This window comes from Sciurus vulgaris (genome assembly GCF_902686455.1).
Source record: "Sciurus vulgaris genome assembly, chromosome: 6".
NCBI lineage: Eukaryota > Metazoa > Chordata > Mammalia > Rodentia > Sciuridae > Sciurus > Sciurus vulgaris.
In genome coordinates this window covers 155,712,132-155,734,742 of record NC_136466.1, presented here as the reverse complement: position 1 = coordinate 155,734,742, position 22,611 = coordinate 155,712,132, and the positions used below count along the sequence as shown (strand labels likewise).

General features: G+C 34.8%; 1 protein-coding gene across 5 annotated transcripts in view; it reads right to left on the bottom strand.

Annotated features, from left to right (window-relative positions):
- CDH18 (cadherin 18) overlaps nucleotides 1–22,611 on the bottom strand; it is a 952,430-nt gene that overhangs the window by 87,223 nt on the left and 842,596 nt on the right. For all 5 annotated transcript variants that reach the window (XM_079145368.1, XM_079145369.1, XM_079145367.1 and 2 more), the window contains one exon: nucleotides 6,146–6,333. In XM_079145368.1, coding sequence (XP_079001494.1) covers nucleotides 6,146–6,333 — 188 coding nt within the window. The remainder of the gene's footprint in view (nucleotides 1–6,145; nucleotides 6,334–22,611) is intronic.

Here is a 22,611-nt window from a genome sequence, read left to right as displayed (position 1 = left end):
TTGGTATGGTCAATATCAACAACTTTATACATTGAAATGTCATTTTAATGATGAAAAAATTGTCAAGTGTCTATTTTAAATGATGGTATTTTCTACAAATACAAGAAAAATAGGATGAATTTAAATATATAATTTATTTTTTTACCTTGACTCTTTTACTGTGTTATATTTTGTGGTTATTTTCTCAGTCTTTCCTGGACACTGGGCATTCTTTGAAAACCAGAACACATGCATAAGCTTTCTTTCTAAAAATTTCTCTTTGCAGAAGAGTGTAGACCCATTCATTGTATATAATTCCAAAAATAATGATATAAATTAGTATTAATGTAGGGAACATAAGAAAACATTTTGACATGTTTATTGTCAAACACAGGAAAATGAATGCAAAGATCTTTCAATTCAAATAACTTAAGTATGTATCACAGAATATATAAAGTATATTAATGTATTACATGTTATGTTTGTATAATTATATGAGTGTATATATATATATGTATTCATTTCAATACATTTGTTTATATATCTTTATATATATTTATATTAAAGAATTAAACAACTTCATATGAATAAAGGCATACCAACATCCATGGATATATAGATTAAAATCATCAGGATGTTTCATCAAATCATTTATTCATAATTAATGCACCAAATTTTATCATAGGAATACATGAATCTAAAACAATCAATATTCAATGTAGTGTCAAGTGATTTCTCACTCTAGGATCATGGTCATGCCTATGGATGAAATAACATAAACAAAACCTGCCCAATAGTAGTCCCTGTCAAAAGTCATTAGAAAAACAGTGTTAAATTTCACTGCATTGAAATTTGGATTCTTCTCTCCATAGCCTCTGGATAAGCCAAATGTTTTAGTCAGCTTTTTTGCTGCTCTGACCAAAAGACCTGATAAGAACAATTTCAGGGGAGACAAAGTTTATTTGGTCCTCACAGTTTCAAATGTCTCCATCCTTAGATAACCAGGCCCATTCCTTGGGGCTCAAAGTGAGGCAGACCATCATGGCAGAAGAGTGTGGTGGAGGAAAGTGACTCAGAACACGGGCAGGAAGAGAGACTTGACTCACCAGGTACAAAATACACACCCTAAAGGCAGATTCCCTGTGACCCACCTCCTCCAGCCACACCCTACCCGCCTTCAGTTAACACTCAGTGAATCCCATGAGAGATTTACTGATTGTGATAAGGCTCTCATAATCAATTATTTCACCTCTAAACCTTCTTGCATTGTCTCACATATGAGCTTTTGGGGGAATACCTCACATCTAAATCATAATAAAGAATAACATTTCAAACATCAAAATTTTATAAGTATACAAAATAATCCTGAACAAGGTTTTTAATAGTACTGTCTTTAAAGAGTGTTCAGATTTTATAGTGCATTAGAATTAGAAATCTACACATACAGTAGATAGGATGCCTTAATTTTTTTCCTTGTTCACAGTTCCAAAGCTTTAAAAACCAATATCAAAGAACCTGACCCCGTTTTTTTTTTTTTTTTCTGCAAAAACCTCAATAATCAAAATCTAAAAAACCAAAAATATGGTATTTGGGATAGATTTAGTATGGGTATAATTGAACATATTTCATACTTTCTCTTAGAAATGGTTTAAATTTTTGTTGGTTCTTCTTAGTTGTACAAGACAGTAGAATCCATTTTGATATAATTACACAGGCATGGAATATATCTTGTTCTAATTCAGACCCCAATACCTGTCCTTCCCCTTCCCTTCCCTACTGCTTGTTCCTTTACCTCTATTGATCTTTATACCATTTACCCATAGGTATTTTTCAATTTAAATTAAAAAAAAATTTTGCAACGTTCGTTTACTCTTAAGATTCATCTCAAATTATCTATAAAATGAAATGGTATAATGATCTTTTTCATGGTGTATTATAATTGCCCAGTACCTGGCTGTAGCAATGTTAAACATCTGTTATAGGTAGAATTATACTTTCAGAATAGGTAAAGCATCATTGCATTTAGAGTTCATTAATGGCCAAGTGTCTTATTCTACCAGAAGCAGTATCTTTATCAGGGATATGAAATCACATTTTTATCCAGTGAGAAATTATGGAAATGCATACTATGCTATATGAAAGAGAAAAGAGGATCCAAAGGAGATTCCTGACAGATATATAACTGGAAATGCTGCCCTACACAAACATTATTTAACTTGAACAGTGACGCATAAAGGAAAGCGCTGTCACAGAGAGAGGAAGGGGAGGTAGATTAACAGAAACAAGGGTAAAGCAAGCACATGTGATTCAATGGACAGAGTGGGTATTCTTGGTGTGCTTCCAGATGAATTGGTGACACGGAATAGGAAGGGCAGCAAAATCAACAAATGGAGTGGCATGAAAGCATAAGTAAAACCTGCTTTGGGCTGGAATTAGGGTTCAGGTGTAGGACCCTTGGCTAGCATGCAAGAGGCCCTGGGTTCAGTGCCCAGTACCTCCTTACTCCACACACAACATTATATTAACCAGACAAAGTGGCCCATGCCTGTCATCCCTGTGACCATAAACTGGACCAGAGGACTGCAAGTCGGGAAGACATAAAAATGATTCTGGTTCAAATAGAGAAAGAAGGAGGAAGCAAAGGAGACACTGCAAAAGTAGAGTGTGAGTCAGATGCTCTTCGACCATCCTTTCCCCTGATTTTATCTATTTTTCATAACCACCCACTAAATTTCTAAAATAAGAAAAGTCAAGCTTCAAAGAATTGGATGAAGTCATAGATCTAAATGGTAAGATCAAGGTTTACTTTTCTTTTCACAAGAAAGACCGTATCTTTTACTGCTTAGTTGACATAAAGGCCAACCTTGATGTTTTGACTTAAATTAATAGGCCTTGGACGAGCAATTGAATAAGCTCGGAAAAGGAAAGTGTCAGTGCAAGTGGTATTCACTAGAAAGGGACAGAGTACATTAGAGCCTTGAAATTAAAAAAAGCAAATATTTAGAACTATCACAGTAAAGAATGCAAATTGATACAGGAACCATACAAAGAGATTCTGAGAGAGCTGCTGTAGAGAGGAACATCCTGAGCTACGAGGTTTATGTCAGAGGAAAGAGCACATCGACTTGCATTCATCCTTATCTTTCTTCACCTTTCCACCCAGTCAGGCTCCATTAAACAATGAATGAAAGTTATCAGAGTGTATTTACAATGTAGCACATCATGCATCGGTGAATTCGACTTGGCAACTTTCTGATGACGGGATGATACGGACAGGAATGTGCAGTCGCTCCTGCTGACTGATTCATAGAGCAGCGCAGATTCTGATCTTGGAGGAGATTAGTTTTCTGCCTTGCTGACTAATGGGAGCTGCCTTAGAGATTAAATAAGAAACAGGTTTTTAAGGATGATTTCATCCTTTTCCTGCCATCCGAATCAGTCCCCCTTGAACAGTAAAATGCCCTGAGTTATATAGTTTGTTTTTCTTTTATTTTCTTTTAATTTTTCACACTGGGGATCAAACCCAGGGATGCTTTACCACTGAACTATATCTCCAGTTCTTTATTATTGTTACTTTTTAAATTTTGGGACAGGGTCTTGGTAAACTACAGAGACTGGCCTAGAATTTGGGTTCCTCCTGCCTCAGCCTCCTGAGTTGTTGGGATTGTTTTCAATACATCATCATTACATTTTATCAAATTGAAACCATTTCTTCTCAAAAATATCCATTGAGTGTGGGTGCAGGAGAGAATGAAGCATGTTAATTAAATACATGTGCACGCATGTGCATAGTTTTTTTTTTTTAATTTCATTATTGGTTCAGTTTATTGATGCATCTTTAGGGTATAGTTTTAATTTCACTTTTTCTGGCTACCATTAAGTTAACTGTTGCTCTGCATGTGGGAAATTCTTTCACAACCCTAATATTCACTTATGCTTCAGATCTTGAATACAAACCATTCATCACCTTGCTCCCTTTTTACAAATATATGTTACTTCCTGTTTTATAAGATAATAGGTCTTAGAAGACAAGGAAGCCCCCCACACACATCCTCCAGCTAGATCATTCCCACTTCCCTGCAACCTTGCCTTCTTCCTCCTGCCCCTCAGTTGCCTCAGTGAAGAAGAAACACTGGCATAGATGAGCTGGTTTCTTCCACCAGTGATCAAGATTCCATTCAGGACCGTCTTTACCTCCAGGGCTGTCTTTTAAATCAGTTATTTTCCTGTTGGTATCACTGGTGTCTCTTTTCAGTCTCTCTTCTTAAAATTAAAATCTTTTTTTCCACCAAACTCATCTATTGTCTTCAAAACCTCTCCCCCTCATTATTGCAAAGCTTCCCAAATGAGGTGATATGATGTTTTCCCTCTTTTTCTTTCCTTATTCTTGATTCTTATTCTTTTTCCACCACAAGTCAAGGTTCAATCTTAAGTCAATATAGCATCATAATTACTAGGAGAAGAACGAAATTAATTTAACACAATACAAAGAGAAAGTCATGGGTAAACACACTGAGACTATCTAATAGATGCACAGATCGATTCAACATTGTAGCAGCACTTTAGGGTACAATTTCTAAGTGGTGTTCTAGACACAGTCTACAGTAGCATCACCTACTTGTCAAAATAGCAAATATCTCTGCTCTACTGATAAAAAATATATATATTCCTCTGTGTGTATGCATACACACACAAATACAGAGACTAGAAATCTCAATTTTATTCCTAAACTGAAATCTGAAGCCAGTAGGAATTATACTTAGAAGTTTTCTTCGTAAATTGTGTATGTTCAACTGTAAGATTACAAAGATAGGAGGCTTATGGATTCTTCAAAGCAGAAAGTAGTAGTTTTGCTCCTAATGTCAGATTCTTAGGAACAAAATGAGACTGGAGGGGAAAGTTAATGGTTTCACTAAAACTGACATTACAACTCCATGAATATCAAGCAAAAGTCCGTGTCTTAGTGGGTGTTAGCAAACATTCATTTTGTATTAATCAGAGAAGTCTCTTGATGAGAAATGGTATTAACAGAGCTAGCATTCATAATAAATCTGTTATCTGAAAGTTCTGAAATCTTTTACACAAATATGTATTATTTGAAAACACAAAAGATGAGTCAGACATATTTTTATTAAGTTATGTAGCATTTGAAAAAAATGGAGGTGCAAATTATTTAATAAAACAGAAAAGGAAAGACATGGTGCTATGTACAAATAATTTACAATATTTGGAAATAGAATGAGATAAAGAAAAAAAAAGAATACAATTAGTCTATTTGTCAAAAGTACAAGGTAAATGTTAGGGAAAATAAACGCCAAGAAAACATGGTAGATACTGGAAAGTTAAACTGATGGAGATTTGAAACTGAATCTCATTCAGGAATGCACTTTGGCCTTCAGGTTTTCATGCAGTTTTATGAAGTTATCAGTTCTCTTTCTGGTGAATGTTAGCAGCATTAATAAAACACAAAGTAATTTTGTTATAAAATAATAAGGTCTAATATAATTCTGTAGATTTGTACCTACTACTTTCTTACAAAGTATTCAATGTGGTGTGTAAGTTAGCACAATATTTTGCCTCTGTCCTATCACACAGGTTAGATCACCTGTGATTTAGGAAATAACTTAAAATTTATTATTGTCCTTGAAAATATTTGTAAGATCAGAATTAGTTTAAAAATAAGGGTTTCTATGAATGTGCATGATAGTTATGCAGTCCATGCAAATATTTTGATAAATTATCAGTTTTACTTCTAAGATTATTTGAAGTTACAGTTCTGTTTTAACTGATACCATGAATCCTCTGTAGTCTGCCCTGTTTTATTACAGAATTACCATGGCTTTATTTTGAGGACATTTTAACTCTTCATATTTAGGAGAAATGCATTACGCATAATCTTTGGTATCGCTGGGACAATTCAGGTAGACTTTAGCAATGATGAACAGGGCAAAGGTGAGGAGGGACAAGTATATATACTCTGCATCAGGACCTCTCACTTTACCAAAGTATATTTTCTGAAAGAGGGTTCGAATTTTCCGACACTACTATAATTAAAATGTAGTTACATTTCAAAGAGGAAATACTTGGCTTATTCATACCTCTGGCAAATGTCCATTCTTGTAAAGATTGATGATTGGTGTGAATCACAAATGTATGTTACGTTTACCTTCTTTAAGGAAAGGATTCCCTCCCTGGTGTCTTTGTCGGTGGAGATGGAGAACACCCCAACACCGTCACCATTCACAATGGAGTAGGTCATGTCAGCATTGGAACCAGTGTCTGCATCATTTGCCTTTATTTTTCCAACAGCGGAGCCGACTTGAGCTGACTCAGGAACATACAGTTGATAGTGCTCTGGAAAATAGTCCATGTTAAAAAAATAATGTTCAAAAATGATCTTATAAGAAAAGATGAAAAATATTTAGATTACGCATTCAAATGAACGTTAAACTAGGAAGTACATAAAATGAATTTCAGATGTTAACTACTCAGTAATTAAATGTTACATCCATATGAACTTTAAGATATATGCAAAATACATGAAAAGTCTATACACCTGAACATGCAATATTATATTTGCTATCTTTAAGCAACAGAAAAATAGAGTAGTTAAGTTTGCAATTTCATATTGAATAAAAATTGAATTAGATATTAGTGCAGTTGCAATTTATTTCTCCCTCCATGTAGCATGTAAAGTTCAAATATGAAAGTTTAGACGTGTGGGCATTAAACAGAAATTCAAGGGGAAAAGTGATATTATAAATATATAATTTTATGAACAGATTGAAATTTAGTGAAATATATAAGACATGACAAAGACAATAAATACATTTATATATTTGTTTACTATTTATTCCTCAACATCTTGAAATTGTTTGATATGTCCTTATAATAGTCAGAAATATAATGTCTATTAAAATTAAAATTAAATTGATGATCAAGTTGAAGAATGAGAAAGTATGCATTGGCTATATAAGGTAGCACAGTATTTATAAAGAACCATTAGTTATAACAGTGTATCTCCTATAGTCAGAAATAGTAAAACTATTGATTTTTATAAATTTGTCTGATAATCAGAAATATCAAGCATTTGTAAAAGATTTTCTTAACAATAAATATTGACTAGGACTTTTGTCAAAATAGTTTGTGGACAATTAAAAAATGCATAGTGATCATATTTTCTAAAAATTCCTATTGATAAGTTAGAAATGTGTTCATTAAAGCATTGGGTAGCAGATTCCAAAAGAAGAACATAAATAACAGTTTGAATTAAAATGCAATTTGGTAAAATATTTCATCCAATAATAACTGAACATTATTTCAGCAGTATAGAAGGATAAAATTAGACTGTAGATGGATAAATGTAATTTTTCAATGAAAATAATGTCTCTCTGAAAATCACTTATTAGATAAGGTCTGATATTAAAATTAATTTACAGCAGATGAATAACTGAAGTTTTCTTTTTTAAAATTATGTTAAGTACATTTAACATGAAATTTAGCCTCAACAAAATTTAAAGTGTGAATTACAGTATTTTTAAGCACAATATTGAGTTGCAGACCTCTCGAAGTTGTAAATCCTACCTATGTGAAAGTTAAGACTTTTGATTAATGACTCACCACTGTCCCCTCCTGCACTCCAGGGAACTCACCCCACTGTTCTTTGATTATATAAGTGCATTTTAAAAGGCTCATTTAATTATAATTATGGGAATTTGTGCTTCTTTGACTGACTTAGATCACTCCTCAAAGCGGCACCCATGTTTATTCATATTGTCACAAATTGCAGGATTTCCTTGTTTTTAATGCCTGAATAATATTTCAGTAAGTATACAAATGGTAATTTTCTGTCCTCTGACCTGTCTGTGGACATATAGTTTATTTTCATATTCCTCCTTTTGTGAATAGTGCCTTATTGAACACAGGGATGCTAATATCTTTGAGAATTTATTTTAAATCACTTTGGATAAATGCCCAAAGTTGTATCATAGAGAAGTGTTGTACTGTACAGTAGTTCTATTTTTGAGGACACTCCCTCCTACATTCTGGATTGACAGCACAATTCTGCATTACTACCAACAGGGTAGAAGGGAGTTCTAATTTCTTCACATCCTGATCAGAATTTTGTTTTTCAATACGCTATCTTAACGAATGTGGAATGATATCCTATTGTTGATTAGATGTGTACTTCCTTGGTGACTGTGACATTGAGCATCTTTTTATTTACGGGTTGACCATTTATGTGTGTTCTTTGGAAAAATGTTTAGGACATTTGTCCATTTTTATTGGTTCTTTTTAGTTATACCTGACAGTAGAATTCATTTTGATACAATTATACAAACATAGAACATAGCCTATTCTAGTCAGGACCCCAGTCTTGTGGATGTACACTCTGTTGAGAGTCACTGTGGTGTATTCTTGTATATACACAGGAAATTTATGTCAGATTTTTTCCACTGTCTTTCCTGTTTCTATGCCCTCTCCCTTCCCTTCCTTCTCCTTGTGTGATTCTCAGAATTTCTATTCTCCCCCACCCCCTATTGTGGATGAGCTTCCACGTATCAGAGAAAAAAATTCTCCCTTTGGTTTTTGGGGATGAGCTTATTTCACTTAGCAGGATAGCCTCTTTTCTCCATTTCCTAGTAAATGTCAGACTGTCATTCTTTTTTATGGCTGAGTAATATTCCACCTTGCGTATGTGCTGCATTTTCTTTATCCATTCATCTGTTGATGGGCATCTACTTTGACTCCTAAATCAGCTATCGTGAACCAACATTTTCCCATTTTAATAGACTTATTTGTTGCTTTGCTATTGAGTTGCAGACATACATCATGTGTTTTGGAAATAAATCTCACGTTAGATATATTGGTTAAATAGAATTTTCCCATTTCTAGATTGCATATTCATTTTAATTGTTTCTTTTTCTTAACTGAAGTATTTTAATGTGATGCTGTCCCATTAATCTGTTTTTGTTATTATAATCTGTAGTGTCATATCCTTTTTTGGTGTTATAATAAAGAAGTCACTGATAAAACTAATGCCAAGATTTCCCCCTGCATTTTCTCCTAAGAGATTTGCAGTTTCAGATCTATGCTTAAATCTGTTTATTTTTGTATGAATATGGAAAGAGTCTGATTTTACTCTTTTGGATACAAATGTTCATTTTTCCCAGCATTGTTTGTGAAGAGATGTTTCTTTTCCCCAATTACATGTTTGCTTTCTTCTTGGTAAAGATGAATTGACAACATATATGTGGCTCTACTCCTGGAATCGTTAAACAAATTACTTTTGTAGTTGTAAATGGACAGCCTGCCTTTTTATTTTGTTTGCTTATTTTCGTACATGGTGCTCAGGATGGAATCCAGTGCCTCACATATGCTATGCAAGCATTCTGCCACTGAACCCCAGCCCTTGGGATCTTGATTTTGTTCCTTTGGTCCATGTTTTCTAAGTCAGAAAGATATTATTTAATTACTATAGTTTTGCGATATATTTTGAAATCTGGAAGTGAAATCCAGCTTTGATCTCCTTTTTCAAGATGTTATGACTATTTAGGGACTTCTGTAGTTTCACATAGATTACATAAATTTGCTTTCTATTTGGTAAATTTTCATTTCCATTTTGATAGGGATTTTGCCAAGTTTGTAGAGAAGAAATGCCATGTGGACATTTTATTAAAATCCCACAGACAACATGGTATTCAGTGGAAAACTTTCCTATGAAGAAGGGAACAAGGCAAGGATGCCTGCTTTCACTTATCTCTGAAACATAGTTACCAAAACATTAGTTAAAGCAGTTAGGCAAGTAAAAGAGATAAAAGACATCCAAATCAGAATGGAAGGAGTTCCTGTTTGAAAATGACATGACATGACATTATATACAGAAAACCCAGAATACCCCACAAAACAAACATCTATTTAAGCCAAAAATTAAGTAAAACACTAGGACACCAAAACAATATAGAAAATTAATTGCATTTCTTCAAAACAATATGAGAAGGTTGGGAAAACAATCTTATTTTCAATACATTAGCTTTTTATAGCTGTGATAAAAATTCCTGTGATTTTTTTTATGAATATACCACATTGGTCTCCACATCATATGCAACCACGAGTCTGAGATTCTAAATAAGATATGCCTCCATGTTTGTATAAATATGTCAAAATATACTCTTCTGTCATACAGAGCTAAAAAGAACAAATGCAATTAAGAAAAAAGAAGTACTAGGGATGTTGGTAAAGATTAACTAGCATGATTGAAAAAAAAATTCCTTCTTTCTTTTGTTATTGCAAACAATTTAAAGGAGGAAAGATTTATTTGGCTGGTTATTTCAGAGGTTACAGGCAATGAGCAGAGGGCTCCATTACCTGGGGCTTGAGGTAAGGAAGAACAGCATGCACAAGGGTGTTCCTCTCTTGGAAGACTAGGAAACTGAGCACAGAGAGGGAGGAGAGGCTGGGAATAAGTTATGCCCTTCAAGATCAGGCCCTATTGAGCTATTCCCTCCACCCTCCCAACAATATCATCAAATTATAATCTGTCAACATCCAACTGACAAGGCCAGAGTTCTCAAGATCCAGTTATTTCAGGAATGCTCTAACTGCATCATTGCATCACTTCCCATAAGCACCACCTCTGAACATTGTTTCATTGGGTCTAAATCTTCAACACAGAAGCCTTTGGTGGGCATCCTAAATTCAAAATTAAAAAATGGTATTTAAAAGAGAGAAATACTTCGGAATAGTTCAACTAAGTAAGGAAGCAAGACTTGTGCACCGAAAATTTCAAAACATTGGTTAAAGAAATTTAGAGCAAATGAATTTGAAAACACTTTGCAATCATGAATTCGAAGACTTGCTTCTAAAGATAAAATTGTAGGGCTGGGGTGAGGCTCAGTGGCAGAGTGCTTGCCAAGCATTTGTGAGGCACTGGGATTGATCTTCAGCACCACATATAAATAAATAAAATAAAGATCCATTGACAACTAAAAAAAAATATTTAAAAAGATAAAATTGTACATTTTAAAATGCAAATATCTATATATTAAGGTTTGATTTGTGTGCATATGCTTATTAAATATGTAGCAAATATTTTTCTCAGTTTTTTTCAGTAAGTGAAGGAAGAATGGAGGAACTTTATGTAGAGGGAAATGAGGAGGGTATGAAAAATGGTGGAATGAGACAGACATCATTACCCTATATATATGTATGATTACACAAAAGGTATGAATCTACATCGTGCACAGCCATTGAAACGAAATGATGTACTCCATTGGTGTACAATGAATCAAAATGCAGTCAGTAAGAAATAAAAAATATAAGAAATTTTAAAAAATTAAAGTCAATTAAGAGAAATATATTTTAGCTTTTAAATTAGCAGTTCCAATCAATATATAATTTCTTGAATCTTAAAGTGTATGATGCCTTGATTGTAATCATATGGTTTTAACAGGATATGGCATGTTGATCAAAGTTCTATTCTTCTTGACACAGTTAACTAACAGGTAAGAACATGAGGTTCAACCTTGTATTACACTCTGTTTTCTCCTACTTGGTGCAGGGTAGGCAGCTTATTCCCAGTTGCTCAAAGAGCTCATGTCCCCAGAAATGTTTGTACTGGAGCCAGGAAAGAATTCCTCTCTCTGGTACAAAAGCTATGGTGTATTGGAAGAAGCTTCTTTCAGTGACCCTGTTTCCAATTTTCATGTTGAATAATCAGATGTAAGCACATACAATCTGTGCTGGAGAATTGGCACATTGCTTTATACTAGTCTTAAAAATATCAAGAGACTCCTGAAAAAACACATGTAAAATAGGCTGATGTTTGTTGAAAACATAGTATAAATATATTACAAAGTAAAGCAGTACAGATTTTCTGAAATTTATTGTGATAGGACAGAGAGGTAAGACGGTGGATGTCAGAGTCTAAGGTACAACTAAATCTGAATTTTATATAATTCTTTAAACCTCCCCCAAAACATTTAGCTAGTTAATATTAGGATGTTGACACTTGCAAACAAAAGAAGTCCTAGAAAATAGAAACAAATTAATACACCACAAGATTGTTACAGTAGTAGCATTATAAAGTAGGCTATTTTTACAAAATGATTTGTGAAAACAGTTCAAGTAGGTAATAAAAAATTCATGACCCAGAAAGCAGTTAGGCTAAATCTTACAATATGATGCATGTCCAAGGAAGAAGATACTTTTGAAGAATTAAATATCGTAATTCTTTTCCATTCACTATATTCCAGTATACAAAATAGACTCTATTTGGGTCAATATTTTAAACAATTTCCATAGAGTTGAACATTCATAAATTTTAAATCATGTATCCAATTTACTAGGCAGCCTGTAGGAGGTTCTCTGATTTTCTCCCCATCCTGTTACTCATGACCAGGAATAATTCCTTCCTGTTGAATGCTAGTGAGAGTGATGCACTTTCAATCAACCGAGAATAGCAAAATAATGGCATGCCACTTCCACATTTGGTTACTATAATTTCATGCATATCCTTGTATCATGGGTATCTTCACTCAATATCTCTTGGATATCTCACTTGGGGAAGTCTGCTGCCCTGTTTTGTTGTGGCTCTTTGGAGGGACCCACCTAGCAGGTGACTGAGTCTGGTTAAAAATCATGTTAGCAGGCTGGAAGCAGAAATGAGCTCCACTTCAAACCAGGTTGGAAAAACCCTTAGCACTTTCTTGCATTTACAGTGGAATCTCATAAACCTGAACGGAAGCTAAGCCATATGTAAATTTCTGATCAAAAGAAATTGTGATATAATAGTTTCCGTCTATTTCAAGGGGTGAAATAAGACTAATTTGCAATACAACAGTAATTAAATATGTAACTTCAGTAATTTCTGAAGTTGCAAATGACTTAATAAATTGAGGGGACCCTTTTTAATTCGTGTTATCCTGTTATACTTTGTGTAATGTTTAAGGAAACTAAAAATAAAAACTTGAAATCAACATGATTGCTTTGCATCTTTATTCTTGAAACTTTCCCTTCCTCTAACTTTTACTTTGATATGTTTCCAATTTAAGAAAAATAAAAATATAAAACATGAGGATGAATATTATGAAACTTCTATTTTCATGTATCTGCTTCAGATATTATTTTAAAAAATTGTGGCACCAATGATGTTATAAGTGATCTACTTGCCATAATCAAATTCTCAGCTCATTCTCCTAGAGTCATTATGAGTGTTCTGCAAATCTTTTTACTATTAATTTATACATGCTTTTAAAAACTATGCTGGAATGAAATAATTTGTATGTTTTAGATTTATATTTATGGTATAGTTTTCCAGTTTGTTTATTTTACTCTTCACCATAATTTTGAGATATATCTAAGATACTGTTTTTAAATGTTAATTTTAATAGTATATTTCAGTTTAATAATTAGCCATAATTTATCCATTCTTATGTGTTGCCAAATTAGAAAGATTTCAATGAATATGCATTCACCTATGTCCTTATGCATATACAACAGGATTTATCTAGACAAAGTCAACAATTGAAGTTCTTCCTGGACTTTCAGAACATTGTCCTTTCCTTGTTTTAAAATCCTACTCCTAACAGGTGCATTTAAGTTTAATTTCAAAATAATTTTTAACTTTCTCTTAAGTGATAATATTGTCTATTATTAGGTCTTTATTACCATTCCTATATAAAAACTGTAGGAAGAGAACTTGTTCAGCGGTTTCAATTGTAACCTACAAATGTGTGGCTACCAAACTACTATTCAAATCTACTATGTCCTGAATTCCTGCTATAATACTGGAGTGGCAGGCATCTAAAACATGGCATCTTTTTGAGAATTAAATTGAAAATAAATTGGGAAATTTAAAATATATGACAGTGAAATAGGAAAAACAGTAAGTTGTTTAAAATTCATAATTAAAGGGACAAAGGAAATTGAATAACTTAATTTAAATAATTAACAGACTTTTCCTGTTTCCTGATATAAACTGTATTAAAAAACTTAAAAATCGAAAATTGAAATTAAACAAAACAGGATATAAAGACCTTTAAAATATTGTGAATGAAAAAAGGAAGTTCTTTCTTATCATTCCTATTTAAGAGACTTGTTAAAATTTTACCCAAAGCAATGAGACAAGAGAAGGATATTGAAGGAATGCAAATAGGAAAAGGAGTCAAATGATCTCTATTTGAAAATAAGTTGATCCTATATTTAGAAGTCCCCTAAAACTCCCCAGAAGAGAAGGCTTCTAGAGCTGAAAAACAAATTCAGCACAGTAGCAGGATATAAAAGCAATTTACAAAAATCAGTACCTTTTTTAACCACCAAAAATTAATTCATGGAAAATAAAACAGGAAAACAATTCCATTCAAAATAGCCTTGAAGAAAATTAAAATAAGTAAAATACCTGGGAACAAAGGTAACTTAGAAGATGAAAGATACCTACAATGAAAACTACAGAACTGTGAAAAAGAAATTTAAAAAGATATTAAAAGATGGGAAGACCTCTTATGTTCTTGGACAGGCAGAATTAATATTCTTAAAATGGCTTTATTACTAAAAATGACTATATATTTAAAGTAATCCTATCAAAATACCAATGACATTATTCACAGAACTAGAGAAATAGTACTAAGATACATATGGAAGAACAAAAGACCCAGTCTAGCTCAAGAAATTCTGAGGAAAAAGATTAAAGCAGGAAGGATCAAAATACCTGATCTCAAATTATACAACAGAACCTAGTAAAAAAACAGCATGATGTTGGCATAAAAAACAGACACAAAGACCAGTGGAAAAAAAATAGAAGACTCAATGACATAGTCACATGGCTATAGTCATCTGATTCTGGACAAAGTTTCCAACACACATTTAGGAGAAAAGACAGAATTTTAACAAGTAGCATATGTAGAAGAATGAAACTACATCCCTACCATTTTTCTGCATAAAAGTCAACTCAAATCATTGAAGACCTGGAAATTAGATCAGAAATTTTGTAACTGCTATCTAAGAAAATACAGGGTCAGCACTCCAAAATATAAAGCAGGAATTGACTTCCTTAGTAAGGTCCCTGTGGCTCAAGAATAAAACCAAGTCCTCCCACATGGCCAGCTTCTCGGAGAAGGCCCCCAAGTGAGAGCCTTTCTGCACAGAACCAGCTCCAAGTCCCAGAACAAGCGGCGAGCTCTGGCCCACAGGCAGCTTCAGGGATCAGGACAGGGCAGCCAGGGACTTCCCCAAGCAGCCCTGCTCCCTCCAGCAGCAGGCGCCTTTCAAGGCTAGCTTCTTGGAGCAGACTGCCCAGTGAGAGCCTTTCTACACAGAGCCAGCCACAAGTCCCAGAGCCAGTAGAGAGCTCTGGCCCACAGGCAGCCTCTGGTACCAGGGCAGGGCAGCCAGAGACTTCTCCAGGTGGCCCTGCTCCCTCTGGTGGCAGGCTCTTTCCACAGGGTGATCCAAGATGGCGGACTAGAGGGTGACTGCATCTCCTGTCGCTCCAGAACCCAGGATTCAAGAAGGGGAGTCATTGAGAGACTCGGACTAAAATAGAGTCACAGGGTGAGTCTCCCCCACCAGGTGAAGCTTGGCCTGGGCAGCAGGCCTGGATAGGGGCGGCTTCTCAGAGCAGGGCAGGGCAGCTAGGGTCTTTCCCAGGTAGCCCTGCTCCCTCCGGCGGTGGGTTCTTCCCACACAGCGAGCTTCTTGGAGCAGGCCCCCCAGTGAGAGCCTTTCTGCACAGAAGGAGCTCCAAGTTCTGGAGACAGCAGCGAGCTCTGGCCTGCAGGCAGCTTCAGGGACCAGGACAGGGCAGCCAGGGACTTCCCCAAGCAGCCCTGCTCCCTCCAGTGGCAGGGTCCTTTCACAGACAGCTTCTCAGAGCAGATCACCCAATGAGAGCCTTTCTGGACAGAGCCAGCTCCGAGCCCTGGAACCAGTAGCGGGCTAAGGGCAGCTTTCTTCAGAAGCACTGCATTATCAAGTTCCTCCAAGACTTCAGGCTACTGAAGGCTGGGAGGTGATATACTGGAAATCCATAGGGACACTATAAGCCAATAGAGGAAATTTGCAATATCTCAGAGTCCCACTGACATCTGAACAATATGAGAAAACAAAGGAAGAAAATGTCCCAAACAAACCTAGATACTATATCAATAAACCCAACGACGGCACAGCAGAAGAAATGTCAGAAAGGGAGTTCAGAATGTACATAAATAAAACAATCAGGGAAGCAAATGAGGAAATGAAAGAACAAATGCAGGCATTGAAGGAGGAGATGAAAGAGGAAATGCAGGCATTAAATGATTGCACCAATCAACAGTTAAAAGAGCAAATACAGGAAGCAAGAGATCATTTCAATAAAGAGTTAGAGATACTGAAAAAAAAAAAAAAAACAAACAGAAAACCTTGAAATGAAGAAAACAATAAACCAAGTTAAAAACTCCATAGAAAGCATACCCAATAGGATAGAACACCTGGAAGACAGAACCTCAGATATTGAAGACAAGATATTTAATCTTGAAAACAAAGTTGACCAAACAGAGAAGATGATAAGAAGTCAAGAACAGAATCTACAAGAATTATGGGATACCATGAAAGGCCAAATTTAAGAATCATTGGGATTGAGGAAGGCTTAGAGAAACAAACCAAAGGCATGAACAATCTATACAATGAAATAATATCAGAAAATTTTCCAAATCTGAAGAATGAAATGGAAAACCAAGTACAAGAGGATTATAGAACTCCAAATATGCAAAATTACAACAGACCCACACCAAGGCACATTATTATGAAAATACATAACGTACAAAATAAAGACAGAATTTTAAAGGCTGCGAGAGAACAAAAACAAATTAGATTCAGGGGGAAACCAATACAGAAAAGCTAGAAGGGCCTGCAACAACATTTACCAAGCCCTGAAAGAAAACGGCTGCCAACCAAGAATCTTTTACCCAGCAAAACTTACTTTCAGATTTGACGACGAAATAAGAGCCTTCCATGATAAACAAAAGCTAAAGGAATTTACAAAAAGAAAGCCGGCATTACAGAACATTCTCAGCAAAATATTCCATGAGGAAGAGATGAAAAACAACAATGCAAATCAGCAATGGGAGGAACTAGCCTAAAGGAATAGCCAAATAAAGGAGAAACCCAATCATGTCAAAAAAAAAAAAAAAAAAATGAGTCAAATGACTGGGAATACAATTCATATCACAATAATAACCTTGAATGTTAATGGCCTGAACTCATCAATCAAAAGACATAGACTGGCAGAATGGATTAAAAAGAAAGATCCAACAATATGCTGCCTGCAAGAGATTCACCTCATAGAAAGAGATCCCCATAGAATAAAGGTGAAAGGATGGGAAAAAACATGCCATGCACATGGACACAGCAAAAAAGCTGGAGTATCCATCCTCATGTCAGCTAATGTGGACTTCAAGCCAAAACTAGTCAGAAGGGATAAAGAAGGACATTACATACATTACATTTATGGGAAGCATAAATCAGCAAGACATAACAATCATAAATATCTATGCCCTGAACATTGGATCATCCATGTACATCAAACAAATCCTTCTCAATTCCAGAAATCAAATAGACCACAACACAATAATACTAGGTGATTTTAACACACCTCTCTCACTACTGGATAGATCGTCCAAACAAAAATTGAATAAAGAAACCATAGATCTCAATAACACAATCAACAATTTAGACTTAACTGACTTATATAGAATATACCATCCAACAATGAATGAATACACGTTCTTCTCAGCAGCACACGGATCCTTCTCTAAAATAGACCATGTTTTATGCCACAAACTTACTGTTAACAAATACAAGAAGATAGAGATACTACCTTGTACTCTATCAGATCATAATGGATTGAAATTAGAAATAAATGACAGAATAAAAAACAGAAAATTCTCCAATACTTGGAGATTAAATAATACACTATTATACGATGAATGGATAACAGAAGACATCAAGAGGGAAATTTAAAAAGTCTTAGAAGTAAATGAGAACAAAGACACATCATATCAAAATCTCTGGGACACTATGAAAGCAGTACTTAGAGGAAGATTTATTTCATGGGGCACATTCAACAAAAGAAGTAGAAATCAACAAATAAACGACTTAACACTACAGCTCCAAGCCCTAGAAAAAGAAGAGCAGACCAACAACAAAAGTAGTAGAAGACAGGAAATAGTTAAAATCAGAGGCGAAATCAACGAAATTGAAACAAAAGAAACAATCGGAAAAATTAACAAATTAAATAGTTGGTTCTTTGAAAAAGTAAACAAAATTGGTAAACCCTTAGCCACACTAACAAAGAGAAAGAGGGAGAAAACTCAAATTACTAAAATTCGGAATGAACAATGAAATATCACAACAGACACGAGTGAAATACAAAACATAATTAGAAGCTATTTTGAAAATCTATACTCCAACAAAACAGAAAACCTCGAAGAAATCAACAAGTTTCTAGAGACATATGAATTACCTAAACTGAATGAGGTGGACATACTCACCTTAAATAAATCAATTTCAAGCAATGAAATAGAAGAGGTCATCAAAAGCCTACCAACAAAGAAAAGTTTGGGACCAGATGGGTTCTCAGCCGAGTTGTACAAAACCTTTAAAGAAGAGCTCATTCCAAAACTTCTCAAGGTATTCCATAAAATAGAAGAGGAGGGAACCCTCCCAAACTAATTCTATGAAGCCAACATCACCCTTATACCTAAACCATACAGAGACACATCGAGGAAAGAAAATTTCAGACCGATATCTTTCATGAACATTGACGCAAAAATTCCCTACAAAATTTTAGGAGATCGCATACAAAAATATATTAAAAAGATAGTGTACCTCGATCAAGTGGGTTTTATCCCAGGGATGCAAGGTTGGTTCAACATTCGGAAATCAATAAATGTCATTCACCATATCAACAGACTAAAAGTTAAGAATCACATGATTATTTCAATAGATGCAGAAAAAGCATTCAATAAAATACAGCATCGGTTCATGCTCAAAACACTAGAAAAAATTGGGGTAGTGGGAACATTCCTTAACATTGCGAAGGCCATCTACACTAAGCCCATGGCCAATATCATTCTAAATGGTGAAAAACTGAAAGCATTCCCCCTAAGAACTGGAACAAGGCAGGGATGCCCTCTTTCACCACTTCTATTCAACATCGTTATTGAGACTCTAGCCAGAGCAATTAGACAAACCAAAGAAATTAAAGGGATATGAATTGGAAAAGAAGAACTCAAACTATCCCTGTTCGTTGATGGCATGATTATATATTTAAAGGAACCTGTAAATTCCACCAGAAAACTCTTAGAATTCATAAGTGAATTCAGTAAAGTAGCAGGTTACAAGATCAATGCTCATGAATCCAATGCATTTTTATACATAAGTGATGAATCTTCAGAAAGAACAATTAGGAAAACTACCCCATTTACAATAGCATCGAAAAAAATAAAATACTTGGGAATCAATCTCACAAAAGAGGTGAAAGACCTCTACAATGAGAACTACAGAACACTAAAGAAAGAAATTAAAGAAAACCTTAGAAGATGGAAAGATCTCCCATGTTCATGGATAGGCAGAATTAATATTGTCAAAATGGCCATACTACCAAAAGTGCTATACAGATTCAATGCAATTAAAATCCCAATGATGTACCTTTCCGAAATAGAGCAAGCAATTTTAAAATTCATCTGGAAGAATAAGAAACCCAGAATAGCTAAAGCAATCCTCAGTAGAAAGAGCGAAGCAGGGGGTATCGCAATACCAGAACTTCAACTCTATTTCAAAGCTATAGTAACAAAAACGACATGGTATTGGTACCAAAATAGACAGGCAGATCAATGGTACAGAATAGAGGACATGGACACAAACCCAAATAAATACAATTTTCTCATACTAGACAAAGGTGCCAAAAATATGCAATGGAGAAAAGATAGCCTCTTCAACAAATGGTGCTGGGAAAACTGGAAAACCATATGCAACAGAATGAAATTAAACCCCTATCTCTCACCCTGCACAAAACTCAACTCAAAATGGATCAAGGACCTCGGAATCAGACCAGAGACCCTGCACCCATAGAAGAAAAAGTAGGTCCAAACCTTCAACTTGTTGGCTTAGGATCAGAATTCTTAACAGGACTCCCATAGCACAAGAAATAAAAGCAAGAATAAACAACTGGGATAGATTTAAACTAAAAACTTTTCTCTCAGCAAAGGAAACTATCAGTAATGTGAAGAGAGAGCCTACAGAGTGGATGAATATCTTTGCCACTCATACTTCAGATAGAGCGCTAATTTCCAGAATCTATAAAGAACTCAAAACACTCTATACCAAGAATACAAATAATCTAATCAACAAATGGGCTAAGGAAATGAACAGACACTTCACAGAAGAAGATGTACAAGCAATCAACAGATATATGAAAAAATATTCAACATCTCTAGTAATAAGAGAAATGCAAATCAAAACTACCCTAAGATTGCATCTCATCCAATAGAATGGCGATTATGAGGAACACAAGCAACAATAGGTGTTGGCGAGGATGATGGGAAAAAGGTACACTCATATATTGCTGATGGGGTTGCAAATTAGTGCAGCCACTCTGGAAAGCAGTATGGAGATTCCTCAGAAAGCTTGGAATGGAACCACCATTTGACCCAGCTATCCCACTCCTTGGCCTATACCCAAAGGACTTCAAATCAGCATACTACAGAGATACAGCCACATCAATGTTCATAGTTGCTCAATTCACTATAGCCAGATTGTGGAACCAACCTAGATGCCCTTCAGTTGATGAATGGATAAAGAAACTGTGGCATATATATACAGTGGAATATTACTCTGCCATGAAGAATGATAAAATTATGGCATTTGCAGGCAAATGGACGAAATTGGAGTATATCATGCTAAGTGAGATAAGCCAATCTCAAAAAACTAAAGGGCGAATGATCTCGCTGATAAGCGGATGAGGACATATAATGAGGCGTAGGAGGGGTTAGCGTTAGGGTTAGGGTTAGGTTTAGGGTTAGGAGGGTGGTAAGAATGGAGGAAGGAAGAACTCTATAGAGAGAAAAGAGGGGTGGGAGGGGTAGGGGGAAGGGAAAAAATAACAGAATGAATCAAATAGCATTGCCCTATGTAAATTTATGATTTTTAATAAAAAAAAAAGAAAGAGATGATAGGAAAACACAATGAAAAAAAAAAAAAAAGAGAGCCAACAAAAGACAAAATGGGAGAAGAATTTTTCCAGATACTCCTCTCCTCTGACATAGGATTAATATCCAAGGTGTACACAGAACTCAAAAAAAAAAAAAAATCACTTAAAGTAAATAAATAAGTGAATTACTAGCCTAATGAATAAATGGAAAATGACCTTGGCCAACAAATACATGAAAATAATTTTCAACATCCTTAGCAATCTGGGCAATTCAAATTAGAAAACTCAGATTTCACCTCACCCAAGTAAAAATGGCAATCATCATAAATATAAGTAATAGTAAAAGTCGGCAAATATGTTTTGAGAAAGGAACAATTATACATTCTTTGGTGAATACAAATTAATACAACTACTATGAAAATCAGTAGAGAGATTCATCAAGAAATGAGGAAGGGAATCACCCAACTATTTTATTCCTTGATCATTTATCTAAAGGAATTAAAATCAGCATACCATAGTAACACACGAATTCCATTGTTTATTGCAGTGCAGTTCACAATAGCAAAGTTATAGAATCAGCCTAGGTCCCTCAACAGAAGAATGGATAAAGAAAATGTGGCACACACACACACACAAACTCACAATGGAGTTCTAGTCAGCCATGAAATTATGTTATTTTCTGACAAGTGGATGGAACTAGAAAATATCATGTACAGTGAGCTAATCTAGACTTAGATAATCAAGGGTCAAAAGTTGCCTTTCATAATGAAGCTAGAATGAAAAGAAACAGAAAAAAAAAAAAAGAAAAGGAATCCCATGAGAATAGAAATATTCTATTCTATAGAATAGAATAGATAATAGAAATAGAAATAGAAATAGAGAATAGAAAGCAGTAAAGAATATCAATGGGGAGGGAGAAGGGAAAAGAGAGGAACTGAGAAATTCAACCTAATTATAAGATGTGCACGTATGAATATATCACTAAGAGTCCCCATGTATAATTACAGGGCACTATTTAAAAAATAAATAAATAGAAGAATGATCAGTAGAGGAATAGCATCAGAGAAGGAAGAAGGGGAAGGAATGGGAAAGTTTTGAAGAATGAAGTGGAGCAAATTCTGTTATGTGCAGTTATGAATATGTCACAATGAAACCCACCATTGTGTATAATTGTGATGCACTAATAATAACGTAATGCATAGGCTGATTATAAGAAACTGATGCAATTCAAAAGAATAATTTCAGAAGAAGATGTTGCTATTCTCAAAACCAAAATAAAAAATAACTGGCCATCAGAAGATTTTTAGACAAAACTTTTACAAACTGATATTCCAGTGCAAGAAATCCAGGATTCTTTTTACATTTACCCATCAATAGACATGTAGATTGTTTTCCCATCATGGTTATTGAGAATAATTCTTCTAAAAACACAAGAATGCGGATCTCTC